The sequence below is a fragment of the Micropterus salmoides genome, unplaced genomic scaffold, assembly GCF_014851395.1.
Source record: "Micropterus salmoides isolate LMB-PRFRI ecotype aquatic unplaced genomic scaffold, ASM1485139v1 Ms_hic_scaffold_21, whole genome shotgun sequence".
NCBI lineage: Eukaryota > Metazoa > Chordata > Actinopteri > Centrarchiformes > Centrarchidae > Micropterus > Micropterus salmoides.
The window spans coordinates 4591754-4615688 of NW_024041262.1; the positions used below are offsets into that span (position 1 = coordinate 4591754).

The 23935-nt window shown below is 42.1% G+C and overlaps 1 protein-coding gene across 1 annotated transcript in view; it reads right to left on the reverse strand.

The window, feature by feature from the left end:
- Positions 1–23935, reverse strand: part of LOC119916354 (dynein heavy chain 9, axonemal-like) — a 147153-nt gene that overhangs the window by 31727 nt on the left and 91491 nt on the right. Inside the window, exons 55-69 of the mRNA XM_038736340.1 lie at positions 22552–22632; positions 21747–21926; positions 20945–21175; positions 19948–20142; positions 18712–18831; positions 17121–17309; positions 16006–16241; positions 15796–15918; positions 13719–13923; positions 7924–8088; positions 6014–6154; positions 5265–5435; positions 4966–5088; positions 2175–2368; positions 527–675 (exon numbers count right to left, since the gene is read on the reverse strand). Coding sequence (XP_038592268.1) covers positions 527–675; positions 2175–2368; positions 4966–5088; positions 5265–5435; positions 6014–6154; positions 7924–8088; positions 13719–13923; positions 15796–15918; positions 16006–16241; positions 17121–17309; positions 18712–18831; positions 19948–20142; positions 20945–21175; positions 21747–21926; positions 22552–22632 — 2503 coding nt within the window. The remainder of the gene's footprint in view (positions 1–526; positions 676–2174; positions 2369–4965; positions 5089–5264; positions 5436–6013; positions 6155–7923; positions 8089–13718; positions 13924–15795; positions 15919–16005; positions 16242–17120; positions 17310–18711; positions 18832–19947; positions 20143–20944; positions 21176–21746; positions 21927–22551; positions 22633–23935) is intronic.

Here is a 23935-nt window from a genome sequence, read left to right on the forward strand (position 1 = left end):
GAATTATTTGGCAGCAGATTCAAAAGTGTCAGGCCGTGATGGTGCCCCGTTCCAGGTCAGTACAAAAGCTTTGACTTTCTGCATATTTGTGGTCAGAAATCAAAACAGCGCGTCCTGCTGCCATCCGCATTATTCATACAGGAATGTAAAGTAACTCTAAAAACCAATGACATTTACTTTCTGCTGGCCCTAATACACCAGTGGTGTCGTCTCATATATTCGTGACCTTTAGTATAATCCCTTCAATCTACCCAGAGCCTGTTGTGCATTGGCAGTGATGGCTGATACCACAACAGAGACACATAGCAGATGTGTTGGGGTGAGGGCTGTTCTGGCTGATAATCCTATGCAGTAGGAATCAAAGTGGAAATCATGCATGCAGGTATGCCTGTACCTGAAAATCCTGCATTATTCCCACACCAACAAAGAAATGACAGATAAATTGGCCAAATGCATGTTCTGATAAAAGTCCAGAACCCACTCAGAGTCTGAATTTCATTAAAGATAAAACAAGTGGGAGTATTACCATGTTTCTCCACATCCTTCAAAGGGTCAACTCCAGGAGAGAGGATGAAGAACATGGGCGTAGCCGGGCCCGACTCTTCAAAGGAGACGGCGAAGTCCAGTGATCTGCCAATCACATACTTGCTCCCCAGTTTCTCCTCTACAAAGTCTCTGCGGGGAGAGTATGACTCAGTTCTCCTCAACACATTTTTTATTATCTTTGACCGACAAGCTGAAAAACTTGAAGAGTGGGAATCTTCTGTAGTACAGTGCATTAGATAGACAGCTGCTTATAAAAAAAAAAAAAAAAAATTAACTCCAGTCACGGCTGTGTTGTCAGTGGCTCTTTTCAACCGCTCAGGATTAAATCCATTCGACCTTAAAACATCATGATTTTCTTACTGTTGTTCCAATAGACATGACATATTTTTTACATGTAAATCCTCGCTGGCAGAATATTTCAAGATCCAAAGCTCACATAAATTAAACTTTGATGGATGATTCAAAATTAATGCAATTTAAAACTTGATTTAAAATGCTTTAATGATTTTGTCAGCAATAGTATCAACAAATAGCTTCAGTTTTCTCAGATGCATATTACAAATATACTGGTGAATTACACAGAGGTCTACGTCTGAACTGAGCCAGCTTACTTAAAGCCAATATCTTACTATTTACACTAAGGGCAAAAGGGCTCTTCAGAATTTTGTCATCAAGTTTCCACCTGCTTAACATGTGATCTGACACATAAGACACATAAACATTTACAGCAATAGTGGAACACTACAATGTGCAAGAGGAGAGTCGAAGATGGAGACTGGCCAGAGCATCTTTAGGTTACATTTTGGAAGCCTTGCTAACTAGTAACATCAGCACCTGATTCATGTAAAGGCACCAGTTTAATTAACCAGAACTTCTTCTCAGATAGTCACACACACTTGCACACTGCATCCACCTTTATCTGACAAGTAGGCTGACAATCTCACATTCACACCCACCTCACGCACTTCAGGTGTGGAGGCGAGTAAGTAAGCAAGGCATGAACTTTCTCTCTCAAGCTCTCTTTTTTAAATTCTTACACAACACTTCGTGTTCACAACCTAGTAAAACACTATGAATCCCTTCTAGGAAAGGGTGTCTCAAAATGTCAGATAATTCCAGTCCAATAATTACAATACTCTCCATTTAGCTCCTGGCTCTTTAGCTGCTTAATGTTCCACTATATTTACCAGCTAGTCACTAACTTTGTCTTTTTTGTATGTTTGGTGCTGGGCAGGTAGTGTACAGCGGGTTTATCTATCAGAGCAGTTCAAATATAAAGTAAAATGAATGGGTAGCTCCAGCCATTGCTTTTGCTTTAATATTCAGATAAGATATCTGAGTAGAGATTACATGTTAACACGAGATGTTAATATGAGGTCCAAGTTACGATGTCATTCGTAGACAGCGGTTGAGGGCTTTTTCTACAGCCTTGTTTAATAATGAGGCTCATCGATTGGACCTGCAGAGCTGTGTAATGGCCACAACAGCAACAGTGACCACAAACGCCCTTTCAAATCAAACTGAAAGCCAAAGGTTAAGATGTTTAACTTTTACCCTTTCACCGAACAGCATAGGTCAGTAAGATCCTTTGCAGATCACAAAGAGCAAGCCATGAGTCCACTGCTCACCTGACGGCGTACGTCATGCGATCAGGCCTCAGGGCCCTCATCATGCACAGTCTCTGGAGTGAGCTTTTGTTCTTCCATTCCTGTGGGAATTTCTCTTTTTCTGGACACTCGGACTCCACAAACTTCTTCCAGCGTTTGGCCGAGCCCTCGATGTCTCGGTCCAGATTCCTGAACTCTTCCATGGAGCACAGGGACTGGTGGTCGGAAAAGGAAAAATGATTCATACAGAAATAAAGCTGCTGTATCTTTAAGCGCTACTACCCTGTGATCTGTCATGCACATTAAAGTTTTTGACAACTTCAGAAACGTTTCACAATACACAGCAAAAGCACTAACTTTATTTGCAAAAGTTGGTGGGGTAAAGGGACAAAAAAACAGAGGAGTGCTTATCTTTCCTTACGCCTATATAAATAATATTTATTCAAACGGAAATGCTGAGTAAACATGATCCCTTTCATAAAGGGATGGGGGGCTGGGGAGAACTGAATATGCATCCTTCGCAGAAGCAGCAGGGGCTTCATTGTGAGGCCCCAGCTGACAGACACCCTATCTGTGCTGTGGAGAACAGCACTGTCACGCAGTGCAGCCTCGAGCCGGTACGCTCCCTGATGAGGATACACGCACACACAGACACACACATGCAGTGTGTATGCTGTCTCCCGTACTGTATAAACTACGGGGAGGGTCCTGAGTACAAGGTGTCATAGAAACAAATGTTCATGTTAATCCATAAAATCTGCTTTTCTACAACCGCTCACCCTTGGGTATGAGGGGGTGAGGCAGAGTGAGGAAAAAGTGGCTCAGCACACACTTCCCCTAAGCTCAGTTTGTTTAATTACCACAGCCGGTTGGCAACCTCTCAGCCCTGGTGAGGGGAGAATACACTGGGTCTCATGGGATTCCTGCTAAGCTAATATCATCAAGAGGGCCAAACAATCAGAGGATCTTATCCTCCTTTAAAGCTTTCCAACTGATTACGTTTCCAACTGCGATAAGAAAATCGAGTGACAGAATTTGATTAGCAGGACCTTAAACATCCACAGTAGGTGGAGTGCAGTTGGGGAAAGGCCGTCTCCAACTCTCAGAGGGGTTTAGGTTAAGTTAATATTCCAGGCAGTACAGTTTGAAAAATTCATGAGCACAAGAGGCTAAAAAAACATGCTGCCGTTAGGGTTTAGTGTGCTGCTAAACTGATCTGACAAGAGAGGGAACCTCTGCTGGTTGATGTCCACGGGGCTGCGTTACCAGACGTCTGTTCTTTAAGAGGAACTAGGGGTATGCAGAGTTTGTTCTAGTGCCCTCTCAATGTTAAAACCCACCAGGGTCACAGAGCTAAGCCAGGCCCAAGAGGATCAGACGCTGTCAGAGTGGAGATTTGGGTGAAACAGAGAAAACTGACTTCAATTGCTGCCAACTCTTTAAGTGTGTTTTCACTTTTAATACAACTCCACACAGAGCAGCTAAGTGTTAAAATAACTTGAGGGAAATTGTGGATTCCAGTCATGCCTCGCATACATGACAGGCTGGAGGCAATACTTTTTTTTGTTTTTTTTTACTAGTGGAGACTATTTTTCAATATTTCAACATTGAAGGGCATCCAGGATGGGAGAGCTGATGTACAATTTAACACTCTTCATGCATCATTTTAATACATCTCTATGACTCTCAAGAGGAGAGTTCTGTCTTTATGAAAGGGAATACTATTTTGGGATGGTGTGAACATCTTTCATTGCACTTTTGTACAGATCTTGGCAAGAACGTTTTGTACAGATCTTTTTTGGAATTGGGATTTTACATTTACAGTCACAGCAGCATTTCAGTCAGCCTACTCATATAGAATGGAATATTATGTCAATGTAGAATAGGTGAGGCATTAATATTTCACACCTTGGCTCTGACCTCGTAACTCACCCAAAGGAAGCACAGGCTAGCTAGCATGCAACCAGGCAGCATGGGCTGCAACTGCCAAATCATTATCGATTAATCTAACACTTTTTTTATGGTTAACTGATTCATTTTTTGGTCAAAAAATGTTGAATTGAAAAAAATATCCAATATATATCAATATATATAGCGTCAAATAACTAGGCTTTGTCACTTTTTGTAAAAGCGTTGGCATTGGACCCCCCATTGACTGTTAGCATTTTTCCTTTATATTATCTACACAAAGTTAACTGACTCAATTATCAAAGTTTTTGTTCTTTCAATTGACTGCCAGAAAACTTCAGTTAATAGCTTTTTATACCCTTCAATCATGGTACTCACCCTGTCTACATCTCTCAAATGGGACAGGCCTTTAATTGCTTTACCATGCCGGTAAATCTGAATGAATTATGCCTTGGTGCTCACTGTTTCCATAAAATGAACTACACGTCTGAATTGTGGAGATCTGATGATGTGAAACATGTCCATATTGACAAAAGTTTAAACATTTATATTTGTATGTGTGATCTAAGCAGCTCAATTGGGCGACCCGGTGTGCTTTAAGAGGTTTTATACATCCAAAGATTACTTCTATAAAAACTAGACCAGGCGTCTAATTGAAACTAGACTTTAAATGAACTTTAAGTGAAGGTTTACGGGTATTCAATTAACAGACTAATTGTTTCAGCCCTAGCGCTAGTCACAGTAGCAGTTACCAGCCAGTGTCTAGCATCAGCTACTTTTGGTTTGACCATGACCTGAAAGAAATTTAATCTAGTGGTGCACCTTTGCATTTCACAAGAATTCAGCTCCTCTCCATTGTTATTATATTTGAGGAGATGCAAGAAAACTCTGCCTCTCTCTGTACCTTGATCCCTCCCCAGGAATGGTTGGATAGGAAATCCACTGGCGATGTTACACCTGGTAGGACAGAGTATCTCAGAAGGAAGTCCAGCTCTGCAGAGTTTATTTCTTTATTCATCAACAGGATCTGGGCACACAACAAACAGGAAGGACTTTGAAATGTTGTTCTTTCAGCACAATCCACATTTCCTTTCCACTTGATTAGCTCCAGAAAGGGCCGCTGGTCTCAGGAGCAATTGATTCAATGGCGAGCTTGTTCTCAAAACAAACCATGCAGAAGATGAAACCCGCTCCCCGTCCTACCTGGAAGGCGAGCTGAGCGATGTACGTGAGCTTGTCACACTCAAACAGGCCTCTGGTGGTGTACTGGAAGACGGAGGAGGTGATGCTGTCAATTAGGTTGGACACCCGCTGCTTCAGAGCCTCATCCGGCTCGGCCTTCAGAACCGCTTTCTGGAAGACCACACTGAACGCCTGGGGATGCGCAGGAGCGGGTACAACACTGTCTCAGTATTTGACATCAAGTGTTTTAAGTACCAAAGTAACAGTATTGATAAAAAAAAGTCACACAGATTCAACAAAATATAAACCAATATATCCAATCATATTGATCAGTAATTAGGAAATAAATGTCATTATGGTCTACTCTGTGTGTTCTACTGTCACACTTTGTTCTAATCTTGTGTGAAGAACACGTATTATATTTCATTTCATTCACAAGGTCAAAGGTATATGTACTCTGAATGCGTTTTCATTTGATTATGTTGGGAAATAACTTGGGCCAGGGCAGCTACCTGCAGAGTAGGAAGTGATTGCAAACCATATCTCAGGATGCCTCCTCTCAGCGCTCGCTGGCTGACAATATGAAAGACATTACGCTCTACATAACCACATTAGGGAGCCACAAACACAATAAAAGCAGGGCAAAGAGCATAAAACACCGTGAGCAAATGGAAGAAGGAAAGGAGGAACAGAGGAGTGAGTGTAAAGAGGGGTCTCGCTGAGGGCCCGTGAGGCGGGGAGGAAACACGGAGTGTCAATAGACAGCCTACCTTGAGAGAGAACTGGTACATGGGGTGGATTTTATTGAGGTCGTTCATTATAAAGTACAATAAGGAAGCCCGCGCTGCTGCTGGCCGGTAGTGCTCCCGAGCCTCATTGATTTTGGCCTCTGTCACCTTGGCTTCTTTTACCTACAGTAAAGATAGTGCAAACACAAACAGAATCACACTCACAGACACAAGCATACATCCGCACAGCTAGGCATACACTCAGGATTCATCAATCAGCTAATGATGAAATTGTGCTCCATCCAATAAAACACCCTCCAGTGAAGAGCAGAGCTATTCCAATTTCACGGTTCCAGCCAAAATGTTCTCACGCTGCGTGGAACACGACAATTATGTGCCCCTTTTTTTTTGGCAATTATGATTAAGAACGAACATCTGCAAAGGCAGCGCTCATCTCCGTGCTGACAGAAGGCACACTCTCACATCATCATACAGTACTTTCTAAGAAGTGCCCTGGAGTATCAGAAGCATCAGTAATTCTCTTCTAGCAGTGACAATGCAGTAAGGTGACATGATTTGATGTGCTGACCAAAAAAAGAGAAACAAAGCAAGGGAGGGAGGGAGAGGGGAATACTGCAGTGCTAAGATTACAGCCTGCAAATTACTAATAACCAAAGATATACTTACTGGGTACCTGCACATAGGTACAAGAGAAGGTATTATATGGTAGATGTCAGGGAGAAATGTCAGGTCCTCATTTCGAGGGATTAGAAGTAGTAGTAAATCAGTACCGTTGTATTACAAAGCGTACGGTCTAGACCTGCTCTATATGAAAAGTACCCTGAGTTTACTTTTGTTATGATTTGGCACTATCTAAATAAAATTTTATTGTAATGTGTGTATTCAGAGATTGGCCCATAAACTTAGGTTTGTGTTATTTTTTGCCAGTGAAGGAAAAAAAAGAAACACCAGCAAAACTGGATGTAGCCAAGATGTTAGCCAGGCTTAACTGTCTTCTATCAGAAGGCTCTAACTTTGGTTATAAAGCCACAGATGTTTTGTGAATGAATTATTTTACAACCCTTATACCCAGTCACTGCACTGTAATTACAGTTTATTTTCCCATGTTTTCCTATCTCCTTACCCGGCAATAATATTATTGTAACCCATAAATGTTTTGTAGGTACTCAATAAGGATAAGTCATTACCCCTTAGGGCAGTGGTCGGCAATAGGCCGCCCACGGGCCAATGCTGGCTCTCAGTCATGACAGCGAAAGTTACTCACATAATCACTTCCTCTTAAGTTCCTACAAAATAAAAGTGTAAGAATATCTTTGCATCAGTAGGCTACTTTATGTCATGTTTAATTGAGAGCTTTTGCTTTGAAAAGTTCTGAATGAAATTCAAAACAGTCTCTGGCTTGCTTCAGAAAACGTGAGATCGGATTCCCCTGAATGAGAAACAGTAGTTTCCTCTGCCTGTAGATACTGGGGAAATTAAAATAAGCTTGATGTGGACCAATCGCCGGGAGGCACACAGTCCTGCACATGCTTAATTCTGAACATTTAAAACGATCTCTTCATAATCAATTTGTTGAAAAGGGAGAATAATAATACTAGCAGCAAGGGGCGATGAACACAGAACCCTTCAAACAGGAGTCTTATGCACTACTGGCTGAGCTAAACAGGCACACATGATGGATTATAAATGATAAACTGACTATGTTCTGGCCTGTCATCTAATGACTTGAAATGACCCCCGCCTTAGGGCCTAAATAATTCTTCCCCAGTACTTATATATTTCCTTCAGAATACGTACCCAGCATGTATTATAATAATACCCATTTACTAATACCAATGTACTCAACAGTTACACTGTAATTGTAGGCTGTAATCTAACGTGTCAACAGGATGATAAAATGAAAAAGCTGCAAAGATGAAAAAGAACTGGACCTTTTCTTCAATCTCGGCGGCTGTGCGTTTGGTTGTCTCCAGGTTTTCCACCAGCTCTGTGTCACCCAGGAAGTTTCCTGAAGCTGAGGACAAACGGGACAGCAGGTTGTCCTCCAGGGTCTTCAAAGTGATCTTGAAGCCATTTTGCTGCTTCGTCAGGTCGGACTAATCAACACAGAAACACACAAAATAACCCCCTTCAGTTTGACAATTTGATTCCCACGTGATTTCTCAGATGCACCAGATTCTTGTTGTCAGGCTTTTTTTTCTGGCCACATCATCAAAATCTGAGGCGGTGGGAGATGTTCAAGGTGTGGGTCAATGTGAGGACACGAATACTGAAGGGCACCTCAAAGGCAGAACTAATCAATATGCTTTGCATGGGAGCACACCGGGCTGGATTAGCCAGCTTCCGTCTGGTTGCCGACATCAAACCTCTGCCGAGCGACCTAACCCTCAGTGTGATGAGACCGTCGATTCGAGCAAGAGGGGAAGGAGCTTTGATGGTGAACCACACACACACACACACACACACACACACACACACACACACACATCTTCTATGAATCGTTTACAAGAAATTATGTATTCAATTAAGAACCAATCTGGGAATGTGCACAGTGTCTCCTAATAAAGCTTGAACTCAAACAGTTTTCTGTCTTTGTTCTAGCTGAAAGAACAACAGCGCCTGAGAAAAAGTTTCACTTTCTCAAAGCCTGGCGTTTGAGATGTGTAGAGAGAACAAAGTCGATAGGGCACGGTTACTTCTCTTTATTGTTCCATCCTGTTTTGTCCTTCATTATAGTCTGTTGTAGCTCCTTCTTTCTGCTCAATAATGACTTTGCTTTATTGCATTTCCCCTTAATAGAAGCCTCTGCGACCTTTGAATTGTTTTAATTACAGGAGGGCGGCCTGTCGTGAGATTTGCCTACTCCAGTGTTGTCGGTGACTGATAATAGCTGAGGGTTTCTGAGTGGCGTGATCCCTGACAGACAGTGGTTCTAAATATCTGGCTGTGCTATTTCAGGGAGGCTGCTGGAGGGAGTGGGGGTGGAGCTGTTCCTCCTCCCTGTGCCAGAATGTTCCCATGACAAAAGTCATGCTTAGCTCAGATCACGCCGGGGAAGCAGATAGTTTAAGTGAGCAAACTGCTTAATTGCTCTCTTTAATACAGTTTTTCCTATTGCAGTGATGAGAGATATTTTACACCATTGTTAATACTAATTGAGCCTCTGCCTTGTTAAATCTTACGTGCTCTGAGTTTGACGTTATTACCCACTCTTGAGATGAAAAGTTCTTCTGCTGCCACAACTGCAAAGATGTGATTTGTGGCATTTTAAGGAAAGACCTGACATGCGTGCGCTTCGAGCAGTGAGAAAAAGTACAGAATGGGTTTGAGTGGTGGACATTTAACCCGGGGACATTTGCCTGTGTGAGTCAACTGTGACCTTCTACTTGTCCAGAGTCAGTGCTCTGGAGGGGAAAAGCTATCCACATTAAAACATTCCCAACTGGGTCCAGTAATGAGTCAGTTTTCAACGATTAGCTTTCCTCTAGCACATTGTACTTGTAATTACCCTTGCTTGGGAAAAACAAACAATTAACCAGTCAGCAGAACACCCTAATTGGGATTAAAATGAGATATTACATCTATCATTTTTTTTTTAGGCAAATGATTACTGAGTGCCACGGAGCAGCCCTGTTAAGGTAATTTGGGAAGTGGAGCATTTTAGTTCTCATTAACGGCGAAGGTCTGGGTAAGAATTGGGTCGGAGCAAACACACACAAGGATGTACACATGCACACTCAAACGCGCTGAGAGAGGTCCACAGGAGGTAGTTATTGTGGTAAAAGGTTGCAGACCGATCCCCATGCGCACCTTCCAAAAAGGCAACTTGACATTTTAAGCTCCTTAGCCCATCTTTGGCTCAGTTAAATGAGAGCTCTTTCACCCGGTAGTCATCTTACGGCTCAGTAGCAACGCTAACCTCATTAAAGATATAATGGCACTGAGTCACTCAGAGCATATAAACAGGTACAGCCAATTTGCACTTTGCTATCAGTCTGATGATTGTTATCAGTCCGGGGTTGTTTACTGACAACAAAAAGCCATTCAGCACTTCATTCTATGGGCCGTGTTTTGATAGGAAGGTGCTTGGAGTGTACACAGCAATCCTCCTCACCACCCACCTTCAACTTTCAGTGTTAATTAAAATGATAAGTGAGTTCCAGATCTTGTTTTTTTTTTTCTCTCACCCTCCGATCTCAGAGAAATGCTAATTAAACAAGCTTCATTAAATCACATTTCACTTCTTCTCCACTGGATTTTGCTGAAGGGACATGAGGCTTAAAATAACTGCGGCATTTTGACATTTTTCCCCCCTCTCTCCATTTTTTTAAAAACGCTGATTTGTCCGTGGACGAAAGCCTGCTGGTCTGAGTAAAGCACTTCCTAAAGAGGCCCAACTCAAAACAAGCACACCTCCAGAAAACCATCAAAATGCAAATAGCATTGTGTTAGAGTAAATCTGCCTGGCCCGTTAACAGAGTTCCCACATTATCTTCCGCTCTGATCTCTCAGAGACACCGCCGTCAGACAGACACATTCCGAACGGAGAGGGATTTATGATTTTCCTTTCCCTGCGACTAACTAAGAGTCACATTTAAGGAACAGTGGAAGTGTGTCAATGTGTTGTCTAATTGCTGTGGTACAGTGGCGCCAGTGGCCAATCCATTTGAAACAGCTGACATGAAAAGAGCAGATTGTCGATGAGACCAGCGTGAGGCATCATTAGGCGCTGGAGCTTTGATCAAGGGAATTTTCGCTTAATTACGAACATTTACATTCACACCGTGGAACATACTGTGGATATCGTAACTATATGCTGCTCATTATCCTCCAAAACCTGCTGTAGCGTAGGCTACACAATGTACCAAGCCGCCCATTAACGCTGACCAGCAACGGCAGCTTAAAGCTACAGCTGGTGAGGGCGCCGCTGATCAACAGAGTGGAACAGCGGCTCTCCCCTCCTCTCAGTCAAGGGTCCGGGGTCAACACAACAAAGACGCACAACATTTACATTAAAAAGTGCCTCCTATCTGCCTCTCCTTTGATTTTGGAGAGGCGGATGTGGATGTGTGAACATAAATGAGTTTGCCAAAGTGACAAGAAAAAGATGAAACTCCCTTGAGGATAACATCAAGACACAATTACACAATTCCTGCAGCTTGATGATAAATGGAGGAGTGTTTCAGGGACCGTACCCAGGGTGACTGTGACACAATGGTAAATTGTTAGTGCTTCAAAATGAGATTTTTTTGATTTAGGATTATTGGATTATTGCCTTTATGGGCAATTCTTCATGGATGCTAGTAACAATACATGACATTCGAACATAAATACTTCATCTTTTGCTGTTGTCTGTCATTATTGTTCCAGTTCATGAAAGCCTTTGGATTCTCTATTTAAAGCTCTTTGTTGGGTGGGGACAGTAAGTAACGTGTTTGTAACAAGAGGACAGGTATTTTAATTTTATAATTTTAGGGCTGCCCCCGACCAAGGATTTACATAGTCGAATCAGAATTGTCAGATCATGCCTGTAGTTGACAGATAGTTGAATCATGTGTGTTTATGCGTGGCGATTTCAAGCGGGGGGTGGGGGGATACACACCGCAGCTCCGCTTTGATCTTGAGAAGCTGCAGAGCTGCAGTCTCTATTATTCACTGTAACTCACACTGTACATTTCCAACTAAACGGAGGCTTATTGTTGACCAATTTCTCACTGCTTGCATGCCATTCACCAGCTGCGTGCATGCATGCGGCCGACAACTACACGTCGCAGTTCCTCGCGGTTCTATTTCAAGTACTATTTAAAAACAATAAAATATTTTTTCATCAATGGTGATAAATGATCCGAACGTCCCGCACCGGTGAAGCTGGAGCTCCGTCTCTTCAGCAAGTGTTCCTCTTTTGCTACTACACACACATACACGCTACACCTACACATACGCACTGACACGCCGACTGTGAGATTGACAGTTGAATCAGGCTCCGCCCATCAAAGCATCGAATCTTCGACTGTTCGAGGTCAGCCATACTAAATTTATCTCTAGAGCATTGCGTAGTTAAGCGTGATTTATACTCGACGGCGTAGCCCCGTACCCTACGCAGCATTTTGCTGGTCATTGTTTTGGTTTCTCAGCATGCAACTTGACTGCTTTGTTTCAGTCTTTCTGCTCTTACCAGCATTGTTTCCATCTGCAGGCAGCTGTACACGACCTGCTCAGCACCTAACAGCCGACAGGCAAAGTTAGTGAATAGCTGGTGAACGTACGAGGCGGCTAATACCTACAGTAGTACAGGAGTGAATATTGAATTGTTGCTGTGTTACATTGTATATATATATAAATAATTGCTTAAAAATGAAGACACTATTCATTTGCTTCCAATGGAGCTAAAGACAGTCTGTCAGAGAAAGGTTGACAAACTAAAGGAAAACGATTAAATGTAAATGACAAATGTAGATTATCTGCGATATAGAACGTCTATGACCTTATCCCAGAATATCGGATCAGCCTCACTCGCATGGAGGTGTTTTTGCTTTGAAAAGATGGATGTTGCTTAAATGACGTCGAGCTGCACACTATGTGGAAAATCAGTATGCCGTTAAAGACCCCGAACTAACCGCTGCATGGAATATCAAGAATATGAAAAGCTTGGGGCGTCAGCTGTCCACCAGAGGCCTGAACCAGCCAAGGTACCAGCACAGAAACACACTACGGTTCAGAAACCGAATCAAAGCCATTCCAACAACAGCAGCTCATGGCTATGCTGACAGATGAAATGGTTTACTCATGCACTGTTTGATCACCAAAGGAATAGAGAGAATGTCTTTTAGAAGACTACTGTCCCTCCCTCCAGTAGCGCTCAGAAACATTTGCAAAGCTGATTTTGGATTATTTTAAGTATTTTAAATGAAGAATTGTTTACGTACATGTTTACTAGCTAGTGGTCTTGTTGGTTCATTACCGCACAGCTATGTCTATGTGTGTCCTTACATGTGTGCATGAGAAAAACAATGTGAGATAAACAAACACAAAAGGGTCCCCGCTCATAGAAAAACAGCTCCATAGCATTACCAGAGGTCTAAAAGTCTTCTTTGGAATTTGGACAACAGTTAAGAAATTGTAAAGTGGTGCACAACTATTCAGTAATTGTAATACCAATGTGAATGTACATTTAACTTGTTCCGCGTACACATGCCACGTGAACACACATGCTTCCATGCGCACACAGTGACACACACGCACACACAGCCGTGCAGTGTCCCCTAAGTGAGGGACCCAAAGCCCCATAATTATCACAAGTCCACTTAGTTTGCCGTTAATCAAAGGCGGCAGCTGATTGTTTTGGAATCAAAGAGCCCGGTCCTGCAGCCTCTTGTGATGTTTAAAGACGATGTTTTCTTGCCGACATGCAGCGTTTAAGATGGATAATGACGTGCGAGAGTGCTACGCCCAGCTTCTGGAGGCCCCCGACTCCTCTGACTGTTTCCTTTAATTACACCTGCACAGAAGAGATGTTATGAGAGGAGCTCAAAAGAGTCCAACGTGGAACAGTTTGTTCTCTGATAGCACCTGAAGAGTATGACAGATACTGCTTTCATGTCTGCTCGGGTTCACTTCTACATTCCTGCGACATGAAAAGAGATCTGTCAAAAATTCCTTTTTGTTGTTCAATAGCTGTATCCGGAAGTGTTTCTCTCCGCCTCCACTGATATTCTGACTTCCTCACCTTCAGCTGTTCCAGGTCAGGTCTCTCCATGCTGACCACCGCGGCCAGCAGCTGGTCCTCCAGACCGTCTCTGGTCACTGTGAAATTTATCAAGGTGCACTGGGCCTGCAGCTCCGGCTGGTAATGAGGGCTGGCCAGCTTGGTGTGCAGGATGAGACGGAAAGTGGGGTTGTACTCGCATTCCTTGTCTCCGATCTTTATGTACCTGTTTGGATAAAAGGGGACCGAAAATCTTCTGATCATTAAGAGTCGCTGAATCATGTTACCAAAGCAGACACCAGTTGAGGGGATTCGTTAGTAACAATAACTCTTATATTCGGACAAATAAATTCGATGTCCTATATGTAGTACACTTCACAGTACAAGGCTGGTGTTATTCTATATTATTCTTGTTCTGACTTCCCTAACCTGTCTGTGGCTATGAGACCCAATACCACTGGTGCTTCCCAAAGACAAAACTGCTCAAAAATATATAGTTTCATTTAAAAAAAAAAAGGCTCAGTGATTTCCTATAATAGTTTTTAAGCATAAGTAAAGCACAGGTGGAAATTTTGCTGGGGACGCTTTTTAGTGGTGGATTAATACACATTTGGTGCTCTGATGAGTACTTATGACAGCAGGACAGTGTCTTATCCTTTCATTTTGCAACTCATGTTTTGCAGTACCGTCTCTTTAATTGTTTTTTAACATCTTATTTTGTCTCTATTAAAAGGTTAGTTTTTTTTTCATTACTTGAAGGGAAAAGGTATTTATTGACTTTGTTATAGCTTGGGGTAGTTGCTAATTTACTTTAAAGGGCTATTTCTCCAGCACCTGTATCTGAAATAGATGAAGACAGCTGTTACAACTAGGTTCCAACCTGTATTAGTTTTTGTAAAGTTGATAGTAGTAATAATAATTTTGATTGACGCTGCAATCTTCACATTTTGTGTCAGTTTCTAATGTTTTCTATAAGTTTAAATTTCAGAACATATAAGCTATCAATGTTTTTTTGCTGATAATGTTCCAATATGTACTAATGGAAAGTCAGTATTAGACCATCGTGACAATGAAACTTTTCACTCAAAGTAATGACAGTAATAACATTCTGCATTGCATATTTGTGTGAATGCATTTCGATCAATTATCAGTATTGATAACTTTAGGTCAGACCAAACCTTGGTTTTCTAATGGAGGGCCAATATAAGCACATATTTAACAAAAACTATTTACGTATTTGCTATAAAGTCACTACATGTCTCAGCCATGCAATATACTAGAGGTGGTTGTATAGATGTTTTAGATTACTTTTTATGAAAAAAAAGTGCAATTTAAATCCAGAGGGTTGAAGGTTTATGTAGTCATGCATTAAGCCACTGACCTTACTTTTATAGTCTTTTGTCCCTTAACATTACTTACCACATACTGCACAGTTGGAACGCACTACATACTCAATTAGACATTACACTTGGTATGAACAGTACGTGATTCCGAACACAGCACTAGTGTCTTGCTCTGTTTTCCCTGCTGCGTATTCTCCCGTCATTTCAGGTCCGGCCGCATCCTCCTTTAACCCTTTTCACACCACATCACCTGCTCCTACACACCTGTTTCTACTTTCCTTCTTTAGCCCTGAGGTATATACCATCTATACACCCATTTCCACTCATTCCTTGGCTGATGGTCTATTGTGCTTTTGCCTTAGCTTTCTAGCCTTTCCTCCTGCCTGACGGCTGGACCTCTACCCCTCAGCCTGACCCCAGTTTGGATAGGTTTACCTGTTTTGATCTGCCTTCCTGGTTTTGACTTGTGTGTGTTTTTTGACCATGAGTAAACATGATCCTTTACCTATCCCGCTCGTCACCGAGTCCTGCGTCTGAGTTCAAACCTATTTCTCTACTGAGCCAATTATAACATCACTTGTTCTCTTTTTCTACTGGCTTAATTTGATATTACACTCATAAGAAACTGAACAATGAGACAAGATTAAAAGCCCAGGGACTGCTACTACATAGAGTCAGAAGGTACCAAAAGTATGGTTCAATACCCAGCCCATCAAAATGTTAAGTAGTTTTTAAAAGGCTGAGGTGTTCTTTACCTGCCCTTCTTAATGGTTTCTCTGCCCAGCAAAGGTCCAAGAACAGGATCCAACGTTTCCTCCAGGTTCTCTATCAGAACCACATCACCTTCTGCCAGTGCTCTCTCTATGGCATCCAGGTACCTTTTCAGGGCAAAAGAGCAGAATCCCCGCTGTCAAAGCCTTCTCCAAAGAAAGACCATGTGCACACTTCACTGTAAAGCCTCCTACCCTCTCTGTCCGATGCGGATCACGCGTAGGTCTTCGCCGTATTTGGTTTTGATCCACTTGATGCCTTGCAGCTGGGGGTCCACCATGAGGGGCCAGCGCTGGCAGGAAGTGAGAATGGTGGCATTCTCAGTGGACATCCTGTCAGCGGGCAGCCCCTCGTTCTGCCACGCAGCAACGCCCGCGTCGTCCGTCAGCATGGTCAGAGGGTCCAGGTCAGGGGTCACTGGGATGGGAACCTTACAGATGAAATCATATTTTGTGATGTGGTAAAGTCTTAAAAGTGGAACCTAAAGTTTCTGCTAAGCTTCTGTATGTTATACAGAAGTATGGTTTCTTAATTAACCTTTTTTCTCCAGAAACAAATGGCAGTGTGAAGCTGGATTTATACTTGACACAAGCCGTTGTGGTCAAGTATGATTATGCAAGTGGGTTTTGCATGCTTTAATTGCTGTATCTACCCCACATTTATTGTGTTAACATTAGATCTTGTAAAACTAGCTTCATGTTGTATTCACTCTTAACAATCTCTGCCAGCACCTTGCACTGGCTTAAAGACAAACTGGTATCTTCCAACTTGAATTTTATGAGGTTATAATGGTTATGGTGACACTGTATTTGGAATGACATCACAAAAAAAAAGTTGTAACTGTGCATGTCAGACGATCAGAAATGTTACAAATAAGCTGAGGTAGCTGCACAGCCTAACCATGATTGTACATACCTATATTAGGTCAAAGTTGACCAGGACGCTGGGGATGTAAGCTCATGGATTTATTAAATGAGCTGATTATGGCGCTGCCGATTGTTCCCCAGTGGCCACTATTGGTACTGCAGCCAAAAACTTTTCCACACAGACCACCATTATAAAAGAAACTGTTGGCATGACACCAGTAATTACTTTTGTGAGTACAATGTTGTAATAACCTGCAGAAATGAAAAACAGGTGTTTTCTTTCCCCTCAGTAATCCCCACTGGCTCAGAAACTGAAAAAACACAAGCAGCACCCAGCTGCAGCATGGCCCAACACGTAGTTACATTTTTGAGGAAGGGAAGGTCAGCCATCACGTCTTAACGAACGTAAAGTATAAATTCCATTTTTTTCCAGGGCCACCCACCTCCAGCTGACTGAGATAAGGCCTCCAGGTGTTGTCCATGAGCTGGAGCCTGTAGCGTTTGGTGAAGTATCCCAGGTAGGAGATAAAGGCGGTGATGACGAGGACGTCCCCACACAGAGTCCTCTCCTGTTTCTTGAAGTTTTCTACGGCCTCAGCCCAGCGAACATTCTCTGACGCTAGACCTCCCACCTGAAACACAGGGGCCGAACGAGAGCATGTTGTTTTTTTACACTGAAACTTACATTACTACAGCGAATTCCCCACAGGCATCCTGTAAAATTAAATCTAAATTAATCTTCGGCTGCCTTTATCGATGCACAGCATCATGAATACCAGGAAATCTCCAGAACAACAACGCCTTGCTACTTTTAAGTCCTTTTTTATTAGGTTTTCATATCTTTTATCACCTCTCTGCTCATGTACCAACTCCTCTACTCTTTACAGCAGCAATCATACAATTTCCCTTCAGGGATCAATAAAGTTCACCTTAATATCTTCCAAACTTTGGAGGCCCCATACTTTGATAGACTGTAACTTCTCAACATAGATCACACTTTACACTTCGGCTAGTTGAAAGCATTTGTATTGATATTTGTGATTGACTAGCAGATCTTGTCCTTTTGTTGCTCCTGTCAGGCCTTTTGAAATCTTCCTCTGAATAATTTAGATTATCAGACTAACTGTGTCAACACTCATGGTTTTGTTGTGCTGCTGTCAGCAGGAGATTTACAAACCAGAAGATGATGGAGGGATTTGTGTATGTGTGTGTAAACATATGAATTGAGAACCTAAGAAAGAGACAGTTGTTTTGGGGTATATATGTGTATAAATACATGCTTGTGCATTAAGGGTGTGATGCAATCTGTATTTGATTATGTCACACAAAATATAAATTGTTAGAAGTTGTTAGAAATCACGATTCTGCTTCAGTTTCAATTGTTTCCTGCTTCTATTTATACTCCTCATTTCCATATTTATGTTTAACGGCTTTTCAATCAGTGAAGCATGATTTGAATTCGAACCCCATCTTGAAGAAGTAAACAAGACTAAGAGTCTACAGCCATGCTAGTTTTTTGAGACGGCCTCCCATCTTTCGGCTTGTCATTCTCCATCTAGCGTCAAGTCACGCAAGATGCCAGACGCCAGACGCCAATATCAGATCATGAGGTTTGTATATCAGCGAAGCTTTATCCTGCGCTGCACTATAAATCTGACGAAGACATTTGAAAGGTTACTGAGGATAAACCACGTTGAATGTCTGATTTTTCAAACTTCAAATGATGTACTGTGTTTTTAGCCTACATTTTGACACATTCTTCATGAAAACGTAACGCTGTTTTGGGTGCTAGCAAATCCTGTTTGCACTGTACAGACTCTGAGAAGAAGTGTCAGTTTTCTCTTCGAATCATGTGTTTATATTGGTTTACAGCATCTCAGAGAGAGACAGTCACACTAACAAATGTAGATAAAAGCTTGCGCACATCTGTATCTATGTGAATGAAGGAGCAAGTGGGACAGATGGGCAAGACAGTGAGTTTGTGTGTTAGTGGGTAGCTGGTGCTCTGCGTGACCCTGCTGTTGCCCTCCTCACCAGGCGGTTGGCCAGGGAAATGGTGCGCGCGGTTGATTCTGCTTCCTGCTGGCACTTGAGCTTGTCTGCAGTGGCTTTCTCAAACTTGGCCGTCAGCTTGGCCAGGTTTTCATTCAGGTGCTGATAGGCCACAAACACGCAGACAGACACACACACACACACACAGAGACAGAGAGAAATTGGCACTTGTTAAAATACAGCGTGGTCAGAGAGAATCTTCAAAGACAAAGAACAAAGATTGCTAAAGTCTCTTTATGAAAAAAAAACCTTGTGAAGCGTGTGAAAAGTTGGGTAAAACTTATCATTCCCTTCGCTATGGATTTATTTGGCATATGGAAGCAATTAGCACAAGGACAAACAGGATTAATCGGTGGAGAGGCACACAGGTTCAGTAGATTAGTTTGAGGATTGCTAATTCCCCTTGGCTCCGAACCCACACTCCGCTCAAGCGATCTGATTGAGGGCTGAAAAATGACAGCGAGAAGTCACGCTGGATCTTATTAAGAGTCGTCAGTCTGCACTCCGCAGGGTTTGATGTAAGCAGCCGACGCCGCCGCAGAGTCCCGAGCACTGCGCTCTGCTGGGGCTCTCTGGCGCTCTGATGTGCTGAATGTCAAACGCCACTGAGAAACAATTATTTACAGCAGCTTTTATCAATAGGGTTTTTAGGTTGATGGATTTGGTTTTAGATTAATGAACAGTAAAAGCCTTTAATAGCACTTACACCAGCTTTGTATTGATGAAATGCTGGTGGTATATCATTACTGGCAGAGCTCGTGTGTCAACTGTCACTCAAGCCTTGATAAAATAATTCATATCCTGAATTTTTGCTCCAGCTCATAGCCTCTGGTTGTTGTTGTTTTTATTTTATTTACGTAACATCAAATTCTTATTATACTGCATATCGTCTGGGTTTGATAAAGTTGATGATCCACACTGATGTCTCAGAAATCTTTTATAGCTTGGTGCTGAGATTTTTCAGTCTGTATTTTTTGTACAAAAGCCAGCCCGGCCTCTAAAGTTTTATGACACTCTTTAGTGAGTGCGTTTCTGTGTCAAAGAAAAGACTATAAAATAAAGAAAGGACTTCAAAAACATTAAGTCCTTTCTCTAATAAAATGGTAATACAATTTCATAGATATTATCCTCTGGATTTTAGATACTGAAATTGCCTTCTTTTAAAACAGCAAATAAACTTTTCTTTTCCTGTATCGTCAGTCCAATGCTATGGCTTACATTGATCTTGCTTTTGATGGCGGCGAGCTTCTCCTGTGCAGCAGCCAGCTCTGCGTTGGCCTTGCTCAGAGCCTGACGCTTGGGCTCCACCTCGCAGTAAACCTCATAGAACTTGACAATGTTCAAAACCCAAGAGCACAGGCCAGCTGCCGCGTTCGACTTGGAGGCCACCAGTTCTGGCTGGAACTCTGGATCCTGGAGAAGACCGAAAAGATGGACAAGCAAACAAATGCAAAATAAAACACTGATCAAATGCCATCAGGCCCTGATATCCTGTCATACAATACCAAAATGACCACATTCAGTTTCAGTTGCAAGGCCTATCTAAAGTTCGCCACCATGAGCTACTGGTTATACCATTAAGTGACACTGTAGCAGAAAAAGCCCCGGGTGCTTATGATTTAAACTTTTCATTTGTAAGAGGAGGGTTGTATTTCTTTTTTCAAAAGTTACATAGTCTATATTTAACACTTTTCAAAGGCAGCGTGCAATATTTGCATTTTGTAGGTTCTTACAAGCTCTGTGACAATGTGTTTTTGGCCAAATAACCCCCACCCCAGAAAAAACAAAACACAGTTAAACAGAACCTTAAACACAATGATTAAAGTCACATTATTTAGAAGTTAGAACTGTGGTTGATTAAAGTTCTTTTATAAGAAATATAAAATCACATTCCATTGTAGTCTGGAAACGGCATCTGCGTGATGTAAATTGTGAATTTAGAGTGAATTTCGGCTTTTTCTGCTGCAATACACCCGGTCTCCGCTCCATTGAACTCCATAATCAGGGCGGCTGTTAAATTTGTAATGCTTAATTAACTGGTTGATTTTCTATGGCTGTGTTTTGGACGCTCGGCAGCCATTATGTGCCACTGTCATTGTAGTCATGCCCCTGCTAAATTTCTGACTCATTAGTTGAACTTCCCAAGCGGCAGACATTGCACACTGTGCGCTGTTAGCGTTGACTTTAATGAATAAGGGCTAATTGAAACGCTCACCTGCAGGTAAGGCTGAATGGCTTTTAGGCAAGTGTCTGGGATGTTCTCCTTGTTGAAGTTTATCAGAGAGTCCAGGAACGAGTCCACTTTGGCCATCATCACCTTTGCGGCCTTCCAGCTGCGATCTTTTGGGACTTTGCCGCCGGGTGCCGACAGGACCATGACTGCAGCTGTGACGTTGGTCACCGCCGCCACCGGAGCGCCGAATGATTTCAACTCTGTCAGGTTGTTCTGAAGTAGGAGCGGCAGAGAGAATAATGGATGGGAAATGAAAAAAGAGCTATGATTTAATTGTGTTTGAACAACTGCATATCTCTGTGGTCTGCTGGGGGAAAAGAGAGAGAAAAAGGAAAGGATTAGAGTAAAGGAAGAAGAACCTGTGCTGACTTTGAGAAGACAACAGAGAATTCTAATTAGGGCATCTTTAGAGAGCTCTAAGCAGTGATTGAACTGTCTGTTCTGCTTGTTTGAACAGAGAGCACCTTTTAAACACAGAGGGTGTTTTTGAAAATCCCAGAGGCTGCTCAAAAACCTACACGGGATACGAGGATGAAGTAAAATGCCCACAGAACATAGGAAAGACATTATTTTAGCAAAGACTTGGCTAAATCCTGTGATTCAATAATCTTTTATACAGTTCAAGGCTTGTGTGGACATAACTTATTCCACTGAAGCTGGGCAAACTAAATCAAATAAAGAGAAGAGAACACAACCCCTCTTAAAAAAAGAAGAAAACTAAGAGGGAAGAGTATGACGGAGCAAATCTATAAGGCACAGCAAGGGCAGCAAGAGACTAACTGACCTTATTGAGAGTGTTAAGGGCATCCTGAGCAGCTAGGAGAGCTGGTTCAGCCTTGGCTAAGTCCTCCTCGCAGTCTCTCTGTTTGCCGCTGACGACTACAGCAATGGCCGCCACCTTTTGCTCTTCCTCATCAGCTATTGCTTTCTCTTTGGACACCTTCTCAGTTTCTATCCCAACCACCTGGGGACAGCACACAGAATTTCTTTCTGGATTAATGGTGCAAGTTCAGTTAGTCAGTAAGTGTAAAACATGACCACACAAACACGTCATCGAGTGTTAAGTTTAAAATGAAGACTGGAATTACAAGTGACTAAAATATGCATTGGGCAACTTCAAATGCTGACAAACTCCAAGTGGCAGCAAGTACCCAGAAAAACATTGTAGGGCATACTAATGTTTACCCCTCCGACCTATCTGAGATCGATCTATAACAGAAGATAACAGAAGATGAAAAAGATCAGAGGTTTAAGTCCAGCTCTCTCTGTATTTCTCACGCTGCAGTGAGCACTTTTTACACCCAACACCAGGATTCTATCTGTGGATTATCCAGTAAAGGGGACATTGGTGATGGAAGGACAAGCTGGTGCTAAATTCTTTAGATGCCATTTTTCATTTCTTTGAGTATCGCAAGCAAAATTCCATTCATCCCCATTGTATTGGGGTCACTGCACTTCATCCCGAGAACAGATTTCCCAAAACCTGGGTAAAGAAAATCAAAACTATCTGCTCCACTAGAGGACAGTAAGTGGGAAAATACAAACATTTAAAAATGATATTTTGTGCAGTGTGTCTTAAATGTTCTTGCCTGGATCAGCTTGTCAGCGTCCTCGTTCTTCTGCTTGAGTTCGACTTCTTGCGCAGCAAGCTTGGCCTTGAGGTCATCCACCTATCAGAAGATAAGACAGGGAGACCAAGAGGTCAGGGGGATGTGACTGGCTGATATTGCATTCTGGTCTAGTGAATATGATCTACAGTTCATTCATTCAGATCTCCAGTGTCTCCCAATTCAAATTCGATATATACTGTATGTATATATGTAAGCTTATGAATCTGCCCTCAGTTCAAACGTAAAGGTAACCTGTGGAGTTTTCTAATAAAGAAACAGCAGTAGTGGAAAATAAATTCACTTAAGTAAAATTTATTTTGTATTGTATTTGTATTTGATACAAATTGGGATGCCATTCGCTTAGCATAGAAATAGATTGGAAGCAGAGGGAACCACGTAGCCTGGTTCTGTCTAAACGGAGTCTACGTAACAGCTGTGTGATAGAAATCAGTAGTAGAAACACAACAGGGAGTTTTAAAAGCTGGAAAATACAAGTCAGAATTGCATTGGGCTATAGGTCATCATTGTTCTTTATAAAGTGGATGTAAGGGGAGGACGCCCAGATGAAAATAAAATTGGTCTGAAGTGTTTAGAAGCCGTGCTAGGAGTTTACCTAGTTCTACTTTTTATGCTAAGCTAGGCTAACCACTTCCTGTTACCACAGACTTAGAGGTTTATATCACTCTTCTCATCTCACTCTTGGAAAGAAAGCAATTTAGCACATTTCCCAACATGTTAACTATTCCTAAACGTTAAACAGGAATGCACACAAATCTGACAAACTTTGTCTAGTCTACATAAGATGGGAGGAAGAGAAGAACACATGCACCAATATGAGGGGAGTAGTCAGTAGAGCATAGGGGTGGGATGCTGACAATAATCTATTTTTGTCTCATTAAATAGTATAAGTAGCAATCAGTGTGTATATCATGGGCACTAATGAATCTATCGCTATCATCTAATTGAATCTCTCAGGCGGTTTTGAAGGACTGATCGTTTGTTTTGTTGTTTGTACCCTTGCTGGCTCTTATTAGTAATACAATCGCTGATCGAGCTCGATGGCAATTTAATTGAAACCTAAACATCTTCTCAGTTCTTCAAAGTAATAAAGAGGATTCTGTGGCTTAGGAAAGTCAGAAATATCCCCTTCACAAAGGGACTAAACCTTTGCGGATAACATTTCGTGCCCTGCAGGATTGTGCCACGGACCATGCATGTGACCTTTTAGCCATTACTAGAAAAAAAAACCTTATTCTGTCCAAGAAGATAAAGGGGCAGAAAAAGTGAATGGCATGCATCTCTGGACGAAAAAAGGCTTTGGGATCAAGAGCTGCTATCAGCACACACAAAAAACACACACACA